At 26.4% G+C, this 17,161-nt stretch overlaps 1 protein-coding gene across 1 annotated transcript; it reads left to right on the forward strand.

The window, feature by feature from the left end:
• Positions 1-933: 933 nt before the first annotated feature.
• Positions 934-4,790, forward strand: LOC145831875 (uncharacterized). The gene is made up of 6 exons (XM_082939226.1): positions 934-1,224; positions 1,511-1,670; positions 2,471-2,634; positions 3,755-3,885; positions 3,941-4,016; positions 4,343-4,790. The coding sequence occupies exons 1-6, from the start codon at positions 1,024-1,026 to the stop codon at positions 4,682-4,684; spliced, it is 1,074 nt and encodes a 357-aa protein (XP_082795352.1). The 5' UTR covers positions 934-1,023; the 3' UTR covers positions 4,685-4,790.
• Positions 4,791-17,161: the final 12,371 nt, after the last annotated feature.

Consider the following 17,161-nt stretch of genomic DNA (forward strand, 5'->3'; position numbering starts at 1 on the left):
GTGCCATTTTTGCCTTGGTATGCGTCGTTGTTTGCGTGAATATTTACTTCGATGAAGGCGGAAGGTCAAGGAGCAAGCGGAATTTGGTTTCGACGACCAAAAAACCTTCACATGTTTAGTTGAAACTATGATTTGGCAGAGTGAACTAACAAAGTTTAAATTCAAGTACTTCAGTATTAATTTTATAAATATAACTTATTAGAAAATCATTAATAAACTTACTTTAGACGAAACTTTAATACAAGAAATAGTTTATGGAATTGTTTTTATTTTAATATTACACTTTTTTGTACTATCAAAAATATTTTTTTTTAAGTTTTTTTTTAATTTTTTTTTGTATTAAAGTATGAATAAAACATCGTTTACAATTTAATATTACCATTTTTAGCTACTTATGGTTTAAAAATTCTGAAGTTTGTTTCAAAAAAATATTTTAAAGCTATCTGTTCAAAGCAAATACTTGATTTTTATCTTGTCACTCACTATCACATACAAAGCAAATACTTTAATACGTGCCATTGTTAAAATTGCCCATCAAAAATAACACGGCATCATCTGTATAAACAAGCTTAACAATGCCTTACAAATCCTCTACAAGTGAATTTTGTTATGGCCAAAATAAAAAGTACTTTTTTCTTACGATAGTTTACTTTGTACTTTTCAAGTTTAGTTTAGTAAAAATTGAATGAAATAAGCTTTAGTGCAGCTACTAAACCAAATAAAGTTTTTGGAACATTGAGTTCAAACAGTAGCTCGTTTAAGACAAAGCAAACAGAAGTCAGGAGTGTTTTTATTGAGTGAAAGGTAAAAACAAAAGGTCGGCACAAAAGACAAGAGGCTTAGTTAAGAGTACTGAGTGTTGGGCAAACACGCTTGTTTCACTGTAAGAATTTACTTCAGCTTAACTTTAAAAACAAATTTACGTTATTTGTTTTACCTGGTAGCTTATTTCAGCTCAATTTTTTGATTTTTTAAAAATTAATTGGCTTGAATTAAATCTGTAAGGAGTTATATAAACACTTAATGGAACAACAAGAATGGTCAGTTAAAAGTAATAGTGGCACTTTGTTGAACTCGCTGTTTTCTGTGAACAAAAAGAGTGAATTAAAATACAAGTTTGTCAAACCAAAGTTGAAAAACAAAATAAGTTCGAAAAATTTTAAAGACTTACAACATGCAGTAAGCGACAACTATGATTTTATTGCAGATGGTGTTTTTGCAGAAGTTAGTTAATTGTTTTATTTTATAAGTAGCAGTTATAAGTTTTACTATATTAAAATTAAGCTTTTTTGTTGAAATATTTTTTCAATGCAATATATTTTTTAATTTAATTTACTTTCTGACTAAAATTGTTTTAAAGTTTTTGAGAAAAAGCTTGTTTTTTTTAAGCTGGAACTCAATTTAATGCCATTATATAGTATTACTTAGTACTAAATTTTATTTTTGTTAAATATTTGTTGAACTTAGAAAAAGAATATCACAAACAGTAATTTAAATCTGTTTTTTATAGAAAAATAACGCTAATGGTTTCAACAATGTTGTAGACTTAAGCTACAATAAGGCTAATGGAGTTTTAGTCACCAGCGAGTTTAGCACAAAGCGTCACCCTTTAGGAAAAGTGTCATTTTTCAAAAAAGATGGAAGCATTATAAATACTTTCGACACACTAAGTGAGTTACAAGTGTAACATAGGCCTTACAGTTAATACTTTTTTTACAATTGTATTTAATTTGTGTTTAATCTTAAACATAATTAGTCTTTATCCAACTACAGCTTGCGTCTTGAAATAAATTTATATAAAATGAAAGTTAAAACAAGTATAGAATCAACTAATTTATAAACTATATTTTGTACAACTATTTAATTTTCAATGACTAGCAAGTACAGTATACTACCGCTTAAGTACGCACTTTTTTTGGTACGCACCCCGCCTTAAGTACGCACTTATCCAGAAAGACAAAATGGCCAACTTGCTGAGTTAGCCTGAGACTTTCACAACTTTTAAACTAGGGTGAGTAATCCTGAGTAGTCTAAGTGGCCTGAGATTGTTACAGTCCTGTTATTAAATGTTAATAAACTAAATACTTATGTAGTGTCTGCAGAAAAGTGAAAAGAATAATGATGTTTTAGCTGCAAAGCTATAAAACAAATAAATCTAGATGAAAAAGTTAAAAAAACCTACAAATACAACATAGATAAGTCATAATTTAATTCAAATGTACAGACATTGATGTTTTGAAAATGTTTGGTAAACACAATGTAGTTTGGTCGGGTTCAATTTGCGTACTTAAGCGGTAGTCTACTGTACCTTTTTGTATAATAGCTATGTATAGAAATTTATTTAAAATAAATACTGTATAAGTAAAAACAATAGTTGAATAATTAAGCTGTAAATTATTTTTTATCAACAAATATACTACAATAGTATAAAGTTTAGCTTTATTTAATAAAATAACTTTAATTTAAACAGATAATGGAATAAAAATGAGTTCGTTCGGAGTAACACACACAAACAATGACCAGATAGCAGTTTGTAATGGAGATGCAGTTTCTTTGATGACTTCTGAAGGAAGCTTGGTTTCTAAGCTGCAAAATTCGAAATTACACAACTTTTGTCATATCACTTCTTTAGAAGTTAGATAAAGCTTTCAAGCTGTTGAATTTTCTAATTTTATTTAAATTAAGTTATGTTTTTTAATTAATGATCATCTTCACTTTACAGCTGTTGTTCAAAGTTAAAGCTTTTGATTACAATTATTTTATTTAGTTTTCTATAATAAATTTTATTTCTTAGTTTTTAGTTTATGCCATCGATAATAAACAATGAACTTTACCGCAAGATCAACAACAACAGCATCCGGGACAATCCTACGACCGGTTTCGTCCTTATTAGGACTTATCTGGCAAGAATAGTCGCGAAACCGGTCGTAGGAAAGGACGAAACCGATCGTAGGATTGTCTCGGATGCTGTTGTTGTTGATCTTGCGGTAAAGTTCATTGTTTATTATCGATGGCATACAACATCTCAACATTGTTGATGATGGCCGAAATAAATATTGGCTAAAACTGATCAAACGAGCGCAGACTATAATCTCACAACAAGCTGACAATGTCTGAGACGTTGAGCTGTGAATGATATAACTGTGTCATTTTTTCAACTTTACCCACAAACGGTCGCTTCAGTACTTAGTACTTAAGCCCGCTTGTTTAAGATCACAATAGCGGTTTCTCGCGACTATTCCTGCCTGATGAGTCCTAATAAGGACGAAACCGGTCGTAGGATTGTCTCGGATGCTGTTGTTGTTGATCTTGCGGTAAAGTTCATTGTTTATTAGTTTTTAGTTGAAATATATATAAACAAATACACCAGCTTTGTAATTAAGTACTTTAGTAGTTTTTAGTTTTTTTACATGACTGTCTTTTTTAGCTTGTCAATAGTTTACGTTTTACCTTTCTACTTAAAAAACTTTGCTTAACTTTTAGTCTAAGACACTTAGATTAGGTATTTTTATATTGTTTAAAAAGATAACAAACAACACTTTAGACTAAGTATTTTTAAATTTCTAAGCTTTTTTTAAGTAGTTATTATTTATATTTTTCAATTTCTAAGAAAACAATCAATTTTTTGTGTTAAGTTAAATAGTTACAATATTGTTAAACACTCTAATGCTAGTATACTACTAAACGTTGCAAGTACTTTGTACAGGTTTATTTAGTTGCTTTAAATAAATTTCAAGCAATTAATATTTTTCAGGCTGGTAAACTAGCTTCAACAAGCACTGAATCGGAAGACAACTGTTTAGCTGTATGGGACACGAGATCAAACCAGTTAGCTTCGCTTATAAAAGTTAAATCTCCGCGTACTAATTTGAAGAAAAGTACAAAGTAATTTAAATAAATGTTTTCTTATTTTCAATTGAAACTAATTTAATATGCTTAGGTTTTCTCCTTGGTTTTTGTCCAGTGATTCATCAAATCAATTGTATGTGATTGACAAAAGTACAGATACAGTCAAGGTAAACTTTAGCGTTTATAATTCATTTTATTATTATTTAGTGTTTACCTCTTTTATCTCGTTTTGCTAAAGACTAAGTTTTTTTTTTATAAAAATAGGTTCTGGTATATCAAAGTTTTAATATTGAATTAAACTAGACAGTAGAGTAGTGTAAAAAAATTCTAAATTTTTAATGCCTTTTGATTTTTTCGAATTAAAACAAAACAAACTACTTTAATAAACGGTTTTAAAATATTATAATGTATACTAAGATCATAAAATAATCAAGAAAAACAAACTTCATATTTATTAAAACTTTCTCAACTAAAATTATTCAACTCAAAACAGGTCATTGACTTGAGGTCTAGAAGGCAAATTTTCGAATTTGACAAAGCAGGAAAAAACAGCAAAATCGAACCAGGGTGCGTGAGTTTTCAGGGAATAGAAGTCGATAATGACGGTAACATCATTGTTGTTGATGACAAGTCATTAGAATTAGTTGTGTTTGATAAATACGGGGAGTTCGTCAGAGAAATTCCGCTCGACTTTAAAGATAATTCGAAAGCCTGGGCTGTTGCCATAAACGAAATAAAAGTTAAAAGAAAAAACAGGAGTACAATGAAATTAGCTGTTTCTGCATATAATAATAATCCTTTTGTTAATGTTTATGAGATTGATTTTACTATTTAAGCTTGACAAAGCATAACACTTTATTATGTTAGAATTAAACAATGCCGTAAGTTCTCAACATATTAAACTAAAAAGATTAATTACACATTTTCAAAAATATATTTTTGCTTTATGATTTAACTTTATTATTTTATAACCTCTGTTCAACTTTTTATTTGTTTGCGAAAACTTGTTGAAATAAGGACTTATACATTTTTTACTTAGTAATGAAAACTGTTTAACTTATTATTAAAAACTATTGTCTTGTTTGTAATAAAAAATATTATTTTAAAAAACTTAAAAGAAATAAATTTTTTTGGTATCATAAAAAAGTATTTTATTTTGTGAAAAGTTTAATAAAAAATTATGTAATTACAAATGAAATCAACTGCGTTGATAAATATGTTTCTGCTACTAATGATTTTAAGTCTAATTAATTCACCTAAAGCTAAAAATTTCAACAACCAACCAATCTTATTTGTAGCTATATGATCTTACTTTTTAATAATTTGTAACATGTGTGTAGGATAAAGTTTTAAATCCATTATAAAATACTTTTTTTTACAACTTTAAGTTTGTTTAAATGTAAATTTAAGATTTTTTTCAAAGTTCATTTATGTTTAAGTGACGTTATTTTATAAATTTTATAAAACTTTTTTATTTCTTTTAAACCAACTTTCTTCTGTATAAAAATCATATTCATTTTCATTACAAAAGCGTTTTATAAGAAACTAGTGATAAATACTAGTATATATCAACACAATTAACAGTATTGTACTTAGACGCTTAAGTATAGTTTAAAGTAGGGGTGAGCAACGTACGGCCCGCGGGCCGGATCCGGCCCCCGAAGTCAAAATAACCGGCGCCAAACCTTTTTTAAATTTAAACGCAATCCGGCCCGCGGACAAAATTTATCCGGCCCGCGAGTGGATTATCCGGCCCGCTAGGCATTTTCAAAGTTTATATGAAATCTTACAAGCCAATATAAATATTACAAAATTTGTACAAAACCTTTTTTAGATTATTTTCACAAAATAAACATTAAAACTTTAACCTAAAAACGTTTTTAAAAATGGCTTTTAACTTTTGTAGTAATAAAAACACTCTTTTGTTATAGTACCTTGTTCTGTTTCAAGTCAGTTGAATTAATTCTTTCTCAAACTATCCAAAAAAAATTGTTTGCTGAACTAACTTTGATGATCTTACATATCATAATGATTTTCATAAAAATTGACACGTAAAAATTTGATGTCTTTCCCAGATGTGTAGTGAGTTGTTCTTATAAATGTTAAGAAAAGTAGTTTTTAATAACATTGACACCTACTTTAAGTAAAACTGCTCAGCTTTACATTTTAGTAGAATATTTCAAGTAGAGACTACAGTTTGCACTCTTTTCTGCTATTGATATTTTAATTAGGGAATTTTTGAATAATTAAATGGTTAAGTTTAATGATGACCAACTGATGACAATATTTCAGACAATATCTCATTAACTTAAAGTATGATAAGTTTAGGAAATTTTTTTGTGTATGTTTGTAATAACAGTTTACAACCTAACAAAATTTTGAATGAATCTTTATAAGTTTTTTTAAATAAAAAAATTGTAGTTAAATATTGGAATGTCAGTTAACTTCTGAAAAATATTATTAATGTAGCCTCGAGCCAAGGATTACCAAAATTAGATAATTTTGAATAGTTAAAAATTCTTAGTGTTTTAGTTTTAAATCTTAGGCTCGAGTAACTTTTAGTAAGTAAATTATTGTTTTTATAAAACTAACTAGTATTAATTCGGTCCAGAGTTGTAATAAATACAGAATTATGAGTACTTGATAAAAATTAACTTAAAATTTTATACTTATGAACCTTGGTAATTAATAAATTGATTCAAAATTTTAAAACACCAAATCAATTAGCATCGGCCAGATCCAATTCTTTTGAAGTTAGTTCTATTCGGATACGAATTTTGTCTAAAATTAGTATTTAGCCGGATCAGGAAAACATTTTTGAATAAAGATCCGGATCTAAAAACGGATCCAACTGAATCAATCCGGTAGATAACTTACTCGAAATGCTCCGGCCCGCTGAGGACTAATTTTTTTTGTATCCGGCCCGTCAATTATTTACGTTGCCCACCCCTAGTTTAAAGCTACCTATAGATAGACTAAGTAATAGCGATATGCTGCATTACAAGATTTTTCACAATGTTTTGAACTTAATCTATCTAAAAAAACTGTTTACAGCATTGTTTACTATACCAACTAGATAGCTAAGTTAAATCCTAAAAGTTTTAGCTCTGCTTACATCTATTTAAAAAATTCCTTTTTAACGTATAAAAATTTATTTTACGGTACTGTTTATTGTACAGACTAAATAAGCAAAGTAGTTTGTTATATGTGAATCTATAAACAACTATATTTTTTAAAATATTTTAAAATTGTAAAATATGAAACAATGAAAATTATTTAACTTTTATGTCAAAAGCAAAAAATAAACGCCAAGGGATGTATTAGCTTGAAAATTTAAAAGACAAACAGAATTCTGTAAGTAGTAAAAGACAGTCAAAAGTAAATCACTATATTAAATATCTAATAGCTAATAAAATTCAAGCATTTAATAGCTATAAGGCTAGCAAAAATTTCAGTTAGTTTTAGGTTAGTAATAATTTGTTTTTTTACAAAGTTAACTACTTTTTAGTGTATTTATTGATAACTTAAGTAAATACTCTGCCGTTTTTTAGTTGTGGTAGAGTCTTAAGTAACTTAAAGTACCTTATCTTTCTATTGACAAAAATATATAACTTAAACGAAGTATTTTATTTTGTAAAAATGTTAACGTAGACAAATAGGATATACTAATTGAAAGGTTTCAATTGTTTTCAAAGTAACATTTATATCAAAATAACTTAAAAAAGAAAGTATTAAACTATCACAAAAAGCAGTAGGCAAACTGCGGCCTGCAAAGTGAAAATATAAGTCTCGCGATGTACTTTTTAGCTAAATAATGACTTTGAAACGTAAGTTTTTGTGGATAAAACTTATGATAAAGAATAAGTAAGTTTTTTGAACACAGTAAAGAAATCTAAGCTTAATAGTTTAGTCAAATGACCTTATATTTGGACATATATTTCAGTCATCGAGCAACACACGACAATTAGGCTCTTACTTTAGTATTTGGTACTACTAGTGGTTCATTATAATTATTTTTTTGAACTTTGTTTAACAGTAGTTCTTTTTAATGATTACTAGAATTATTTGAAAAAACTCCGGCCCGCGAGCAAACTTTTTAGGAAAACTATCCCTTTACTTGTAAAGAGCTGCCAACCCCTGATATAGAGTTTACTGTTGTACAGTGTTTTACGTTATATGATGATCTTAGAATGATACCTAACTCACTATTCAAACTTATTTCAATTAAAAACGTAAAAATTTAGTTTTTCTTGTCGTATTGATTTAAATAAATCTTGTTAATTACCGTTTATCATCAAATAAGAAAGGATGCGTTGACTAGTATTATATACAATATAGTATAAATGAAAACAAAAAGTATAAGTACAAACTTAAAAGAATGGTACGCATAGTTAAATGTATTTAAACTATTTTAGTAAACTAAAGTTTTTTTATTAGAAATTGATCACTTTATCCACCACCAACAATAACAATGAACTACACCATACGACAAGCAACTACGGAATTCAAGACAACTTACGACCGGTTTAATCCTTATTAGGAATCACCAGGTAGGTGTACTCGCGAGAAATACCTGCCTGATGAGTCCTAATAAGGACGAAACCGGTCGTGGGTTGTCTAGGATGCTCTTGTCAAGGGTATTATGGAGAAGTTCATTGTCTTTTAGGAACATTGAGGGAATTAAATGACCAAACTTTTAATTTATCATGAACGTAGAAGATTGGTCAACTAAATAGTTGGTGTTGTAAATGCAAAAAATAGATTTTCCTTAGCTACCACAAAATGTGATCAATGACTTTTATCCACCTATTTTATAGAAAAAATATTTTAAAGATACAAAGCACCACTCGAAAAATTTGTAAAGAGTTGGATTTTTCTTTATTCAAATACGGAAAAGTATTAACGAAGTACAAAAAGAAGAAAAAAAAAACACTATTCTACTAAAAATAAGTGTTCTGTACTTTGTTATATTAAAACAAATCTAAGTACCTGTTTAAAATACTAAATAAATATAATTTTTAATCTTAATCAAAAAATTAACAGAATATTTATTTAAGTATGGTTTTAATGTTTTCCAGTTCTTTAAGCTAAAATCTTAAAGCACAAGCAGATGCACTTAATCACACAAATAAAAAAATATTGCACAAAAAACTTGTAAAACTAAAACTTATTTCTAAGTTACCTATATGAAACAGTGACCATAACAATTAAGCAGGATATGTGTATTAGAATAATTTTAATTGTGTTTGCATAGATTTAGTTTCGCGTTTAAAATTTTTTGATTTATTTTACAACTTTACTGATAAGCAATTCTTTCAAAACTAAACTACAAATCAAAATCACAAAAAATAAGAGTAAATATTATATTAAAAATTTTTAGATATTGCGAAAACTAAGAAAACACTCACTATAACAAAATGGATTATTTAAAAAATCAAATGTAACTACTGATCTCTTTTATCAGGACCAAGCTATTAACTAAGCTTAAAAATTAACATTTTAATCATTGTAGCTCTAACTACTATTAAGTTACTCAAATTTTATCAAACTGAAAAATAAAAAAAATAATTAAAAATGTTTTTTGATATTTGAAAAAAAAAACACGGTTTTCAATATGAGCAAATACTGTACTGTTTGTTGGTATAGTGTGTTCTTTTATTTTATCAAACAATTGTTACTCGGTTTCTTTAACATATATTCTCGGACATACAAACTAATACAGATGGCAACTGTTAAAACTTTTGTTTTACTTAAGTAGTGGTTAGCATTTTATTAGTCGGCAGACAAAACTTAACAAATTAATATTTTGCAAGCTAGACTAGTTAAAAAATGGCTTAACAGGTCTTGTAATTTAAAAAATGTACTAATGAAATCAAGAAACTTTTTGAAAGCAAACTTTATAAAACATTCGTTGAATAAGTACTAAAAATGAATTAAGAATTTTTGTAAAACATTAGTTTTTAATAAGCTCAGTTTTTTTTTATATACTAAATATTTCCCAGCTAAAATGCGTCGCGGGGAAAATAATTTAGTAGCAGTTCGGATACAGTCCCCGCACCGTACGTTTTCCACTCTACACTCTATATATATAAAGGCTAATAGCATTATAATACCATTATAGTTAAAGTTTTTCTCATGGTTGTACTAAAGTTATTTAAAATGTTTTAAGTATAAGGAATGCTTAAATATTATATGTACTGCGTGCTTAACTATACTTTTGAATTTACTTCTAGTTTTTATAGTTTTTCTTACTTATTCTTTAACTTGTTTCTCTACAAATTTTATTGGATATGTGTTTTTGATAGAAAATGTTTAATTTGAATTTTTAGTTACTTTATTTTAAACTCTTTAGATACTAACATTTGCTCCGTATGAGCTAGTATTAAATTAATTTAAGTACCGTAATTGCAGAGTGCACATATGAAAGTTTGATAAATTCATATTTATTTATGTGATAAACACTTTTTTTTTATTCCTATTTATTATGTTTAGAAAAAATGGTTGACTCAATGTATTGGTTTTCGCTGTATATGATAAACCATTTAACTAATTGGATTTTTTGCATTTGGAAAATAAGAATATACATCATTAATACACCTACCTACAGTAAGTTATAGGTTTATAGATTTCTGTAATGGATCTTTTTTAAAACTACTTACAAACCAATTGGCGAACAGGTCAGCCAGGGTTGACCCCATAGATAACTCATAAATTTATTTGTACACTTCTCCGTTAAAAATGAGTATGTTTTGTGAGCAGGTTTTCAATAAGTTCCTAAACACGTTTTTGGTTATTTTTAATAATGCAAAAGTTTTAAAAAAAAACTTGCGTGAAAACATCTGTAACTTTATCTGCAGCTTTTTCTAATGGAACATTAGTAGACAGGCTGATTCTAAAGTCAAACGTTCTAGATCTAGACATATCTGTTGCTTACTTTTACAAGTTATTTTATGGTTTGTACTTTTGCAAATTCGATACTGAAATTTATTATCAACTTACTTGTTAAGTAGAGCTTAGGCTAGTTTTTCAGTCATTTATATAGTTTGTATTCCGGTGTTCTAATAACAGACAGTACCGGTCACATTGGGCTAACAAGTGGTAATTAGCTTTTTTGGTGACTAGAACATTGATCTAAAGCTATACCTTTTAAAATGCAAACAAATTGTTTTTTTTTTGTTTTTGCTTTAAGTATTTAAGAAGTAATATTACTTTAAATGTAGCTATTTTTTGTTATTCATATTTAAAACGCTACTTGAAGTAAATACTAGTTTTACATCAAAGTTAAACTTTGCAAACAATTACACAAAAACAAGTGAAAAAGATTATAAAATGTCTAAAATTTAGAATAATATAAGTTCTTTGAAAAATAGAAATAATAGCATTATCATCGTCTGTTTTCTTATTGGGACTCAGGGGTGTTTTTAGGGCAATTTTATATAATACTGAGGGTCCTATAATTCAAGGTCATCAAGGTGTACACTGGTGCACACTAGTGTACACGAAACTTTTTTTGGTGTGCACGAAATTTTGAAATTACAAAAAAAATACATAGAGTTAGATTAAGTATGTAGTTAATATTTAGTAAAGTATTTAAAGAATACTGAATTGGGGATTTTGAAGTAATTGCGAAGAAGTGTTCAATTAATAAGTATGTAAGACAAAGCCATATAACTAAAATATCATTGTGAAAATAAAGTAAAACAAATAAAGAGGTCAATTAAAAAGAGGATGAAATAAAAATTTCAGCTTCAGTTTTTAAATGGTTTGCATGTAAATACAAACTGATTTATGACTTTTAAGGAGAAATGCACTAATAAAATAATTACGTAGTCACACCACTAGCGGCGCTTAACAAAATTAGATCTTGGGGTGCATCGATTTTATTTTTTGCAGCTGGGTGTACACAGAATTTGATTAGCTTGACGACCACTGCTATAACATATAAGGTAAAACTTACTTGCTTTTTTTTAAAGTCCAGAGAACCTATAATAAAGAAGATACACAAAATTTCTGGAATTCGAATTTAAAGACCTAAAATTTTCAAGGATTCAGTCAGCAATATTTTAAATTCATTACTTTTTTTTTTAAATATCAACTGTCATGTTTCATATACTGTTCATAAGGCTTTTGTTAAAGTTAATGAAAAGTGTACTCAAGCTTATATTTTATAAGCTGTTTTAACAGTAGAAAAAACAGAAAACTAGTTTAAAACTTTCTACTAAAGCAATACTTGTTTGCTTTAATACGTTTTAAGATATAACGTAATAAGACTTCAAGTTATAGAGAAAAAAAACAAAGCCAAACGAAAAAATAAAACAATATAATGTTTTTTATAGCATATTTTTCTTTATAAAGCTTTTTCTTGTTTGTTTTTAATTTATTACTTATAATTGAGTTGACTTTTAATGAATTTTTTAACTTATAGTTGCATTCAATTTAATTATAGTTGAAAAAAATTAGCTGTTAAAAGCTATTAGTTATAGTAAAAATAAGTTTACTGTTAAAAAACTGATTTAAGCCTTCAAAATGACTTAGCAATTACAGAAGGTTTATAAGCTTAAATTTACTTTATTTTATTTAAAATCTACTTTTATTTAATTTTATTTTACTGACATCAGGTATTCTACTGACGAAGCTCAGTCGAAAATACTCTAAGAAATTTATATTAGTTATGTTATAAATTATTATTATCATTAATACTAATTAGTTGAACACAATAAAAAACTCAACGCTCAAATACTTCGGTCAAAGGTCCTGGTTTATAGAAAAACCTTTCGGTCATTGAGCGACACACTAACTATTTAATTTATCTTTTTTGTGTTATGAAATAAACAAAATAATTAGCATTAAGAGTTCGTAGTTTTACAAAAATAAGTGTAAGAAGAACAAAAAACATGCTAAATGAAACTAAACACAATATGACATGTTACTCAAAATAGTTTATAAAATAAAAATAGTAGTTTAATAGTGTTTTAGATGTAGAACAAACGTTACACTGAACAAAAAACTTAGTCTTATTGACTTGTTTTAAGTTGTTTATAACTATATACCTCTACCTATATATTTGACTATATCAGGATAGACGACGAAAAAAAAAAGCAAAATAGTACAATAAAGTTATTTAGAACAACAAAATTTTATCAGAAGTAAATGAATGCAAAACAAGCTAATATATTTCCTTTTTTCTACAGTAAACTAGTTGGTAATTTAAAGTTTTTAAAGCAATAATAAAGAAGGCTTTTAAGTTTTTAGTTCAATTAAAATTAAGTTTTCTAAGTTATGAGTTGTGTTAATGTTTATAAAGTTATACATACACCGGAAAAGAATTATCAGGTTAGATAAAACAAAAAATATCTGCTTTTTTGTTAAAAGCTTGTAATTCACGATATTAATTATTCGAAAAATGATCAAGTTAATCTATGTAAAATAATTTTACCCACTGTGGGCTGAAAGGGGGTCAACCGCCATTGACTATTTTAGTGACTAAAAAACTGTTGTAAAATTTTATTTAATTGTTTAGATTCGGAGTAATTTTTTAAATGCTGTTTTCTGCTTTAACTGTTCAAAATATAGTTTTAATTGTCTGCTAACAAAAGATCCTAGTGAAGTAACTTCACTGGAATATAAATAAAAACAAATTATACAGTAATCTTCCTTTATTCTACCAACATATGTTTCTGTGTGTCAACGAATCAACACACTTCAACTGGGTTCTGTAAAAAAATAATTACTGTAATGAGAGAATAGAAGCATAGAATAAAGTAGGTGTATACATGTTAAAATAAGATATTTTCGACAGATAATAGTTATTAATAGGTAAAATACTTAATATTAAATCCACTGGTTAATGTTTTTTTTTTTATTTTTTAAATAGATTACATAAAAACTAAATTAATGTTCTTCGCAATACAAATTAAATACTTTAAATATTCTCGTTTACATCGTGACGTAATTATTAGTTGCAATGAATGTATTTTTCATTAGTTAACGACAATAAATTTTGAATCAGTTATCTTTTTCATTAACGTGAGTTGTTTGTTTATATTATAATTTGTTGTTATGTTGTGTAATTTAGCTAACTTTACTTATTTTAGACTTAATAATCACATATAATATATAGTTTTATAACAGTCGGATTTAATATTAAGTATTTTACCTATTAATAACTATTATCTGTCGAAAATATCTTATTTTAACATGTATACACCTACTTTATTCTATGCTTCATTACAATAATTATTTATTTACAGAACCCAGATGAAGTGTGTTGATTCGTTGACACACAGAAACATATGTTGGTAGAATAAAGGAAGATTACTGTATAATTTGTTTTTATTTGTTTTCTGCTTTATTTATTTTAAAATTTACTTAAGCTTAAGTTTAAGAAATTTTTGCTCTTTTGAAGTTTAAAATTTACTTGAAAATTTCTAAAACTTATGTCAAAATTAAGGCTTACAGCAACTGCTAAAATATATTTTAAAACATTTTTTATTAATACATTTTTTTTAGGTTTTTTTAATAAGTGCTTATTTAAAAAAGTCAACATTATTTGAAAACTCAAAAAGAAAAGAAAGTTATTTCCAACAAAAAAACTTCTTTCTGAAAATTCGTCAGTGTTTTGAGGGCAATGTAGGGTATTTTTAAGAGTTAATTTCATAAAACACAAGTCACAGAGTTTTTTTTTTCGCAAACATCTATATACAAATTTAAAAATGTGTATCTTAATAAAAATACAACAATTTTTTTATGTTTTAGGTATTTTTGTGTAAATGTGACTTTCTTGAAGTAATATTTTTTTTCTCTTTTTAGTCCTGTAATGATATTTACATTTCATTTTCTTATTTTTTCAGTCCTAAAGTTTTGTTATAAATTAAAGCTTTAACTATTTTTAAATCAAATACAAACCTTATGAGGTTTTATTCTATTTATAAAACTAAGTGTTAACTTCAAATAGTATATAAAGCTTTTTGTGACAGTTGTATGTCAATGGCTGGTTGCAAGTACACCGTGACCTGTTTAAACATTGTAAAAAAAATAAAGCAATTAATTTTGTTGAATGTTATTTTATTTAATGCTAGTTTGACATTTAATTTCTAGTAAAAGATGAATTTACAGCTGTACAAATCAAATGACATGTCTCTACATGTCTAATTTATTAAGGCAGAACTTCTCAAATATTTACTTATTATTCATTAACTAAAATGTCTGGTCTAATTTTGCTTTTAATTAATAAGTTTTATGCTACAAACAAATAATGCTTGTAAAAAACTATTACTACTTATTTCTAACACAAAAATAAGTTACATTATCTAAATTGTATTCTTTAAAACGTTGTAATTCAGCACACTTTTCACCATTCAACACAAAAGTAAAAAGTTTCTAAACGATAATTTTTTTATACCATTGTATTTAGAAACAATCATTGTACTTTATTTAACAAAATAAAAATTTAAAATAAACTGAAAAGTTTTAATCAAGATCTGAACTTATAACACAGGTTTTAAATTATTCCTGGTGTAAAAAACTTAAAACTTGTATTGTAAATTATAGTAAATGATTACCAGTTATATTTTTTTAAGTTACGGTAGCGAATTTTTTAAACAAAAATTAATTAATGGTTCCTATACCGAAGTGTATAAAAAAAGACATCATATACGCCATTTACTAAAATAATTTTAATCATATCATTCAGAATTAATTGCAACGCTATAAAGCTTTCAAAAGTATATAACTCCAACATATGTGCTTATTTAAATTTAATTATATAGTTTTGATGTTAGAACTAATAAACTTGAACAACATTTACCTTAAGTTAATATTTTTGGATAACTTAGAAAAAAACAAACAATTGCTTGTTTACAAGTTCATACTTGTTTTCATTAGCCTTTTTTTTTAATATTTAGTGCAAAGACCTTTTTTTCCAAAGTCAGCTTAAAGAGAGCTATAAGCAACGATAGAAAACTGATGTAAAAAATCAATCTATAATTTAGGAAAAACATCTATAGGCTGTTCCCAAGTCAAATTTCTACAATACATGTACAGTTTGTTAAGTTTTATCAGTTTTTAATGTTTAAAGTTTATAACTACTAAAGGACATTAAATTAAAGTGCTTAAAATTATGATTTGTTAAACAAAATAATATGCTTCACTTTTTTTTTTTTGATCATTCTTAATTTTCGGAGCATACGATAAAGTAAAAAAAATATGTATACAACAACATATTAATAAAGTTTATTATCTAACAATTTTATTTTACACTGTTAATAACTAAAGTTATATTCTAGTTAAAATTTGTATAAAAGTTAAACTAATCGCTAACTTTTTTGTAATTAAAACATGTTTGTACTCAGTCTACTGTGTTGAGACGTAATATTTGCAAACGCCTATTGTAAACATGTAAAAGGTCGAATGTTTTTTAAAACGATAAATAAATATGTAGTAAAACATTTCTCAGTACTAATTATGTTGATATGTATTTTTTACCAGTTTTTTTTTTACTGTTACTTTATTTTATAATTTTTATTTCAAAAACAAGATGAAAATTTGTACGTAATAAGCTTAAAAATTTTTTTTATGCTAACAACCTAAAACCTATTTGCAAACATCTAAGATTTATAAATCTCAATATATACTTTTTATTTTTGTTACAAAACTAAAAAACTTAGAACTCATTCAGTCCAAATGTTACGTTCTAAACAGCGATTTCTAGTTACAATGTCTTAATTAACTTTGTAGTTCTTGTACACTTTTCACTACTTAATACTAAAACTAATTTACATTTATATGCGATCAATTTTACTACTATTTAACTAAAAACGATAATTATCGTTAAAGTTGTCAACACATTAATCTAAAACAAATTTTGAGATTATATCACAATTTAAAGTTATAACACAGCTTTTATTTCATTTCACGTATGTCAGATTTTGAAAATGAACTTAGTATAGAACTATAAAAATTAGCTCCCCTTTCTAATTTTCTAAGTTACAATGGCACAGTTTAAGCTTAAAAATCAGTAAATGTCACTGTTCTTCCGGTTTATACCTTAAAACTTAAAAGTAAAATATCATTTACAGTAACAATTTATAAAGTTAAACATGTCCGTACTTAATAAAGAATTATATTGTAAGGGAATAAACCTATACCAGAAGTAAAGTACCAATAAAAAATAAATATTAAACTAAGCTATAACTTTTTTTTCTTGTAATTACAACGATGTTTGCACTCTTTCTGTTGTACAAAACGTCATAATAGCTAACGCCTATTGTAAACACATAAGAAAAAGGTTGAATACATTATAAAAGGAAAATCA

The sequence above is a fragment of the Thalia democratica genome, chromosome 3 (assembly GCF_965202585.1).
Source record: "Thalia democratica chromosome 3, ktThaDemo2.hap1.1, whole genome shotgun sequence".
In the NCBI taxonomy this organism is placed as follows: Eukaryota; Metazoa; Chordata; class Thaliacea; order Salpida; family Salpidae; genus Thalia; species Thalia democratica.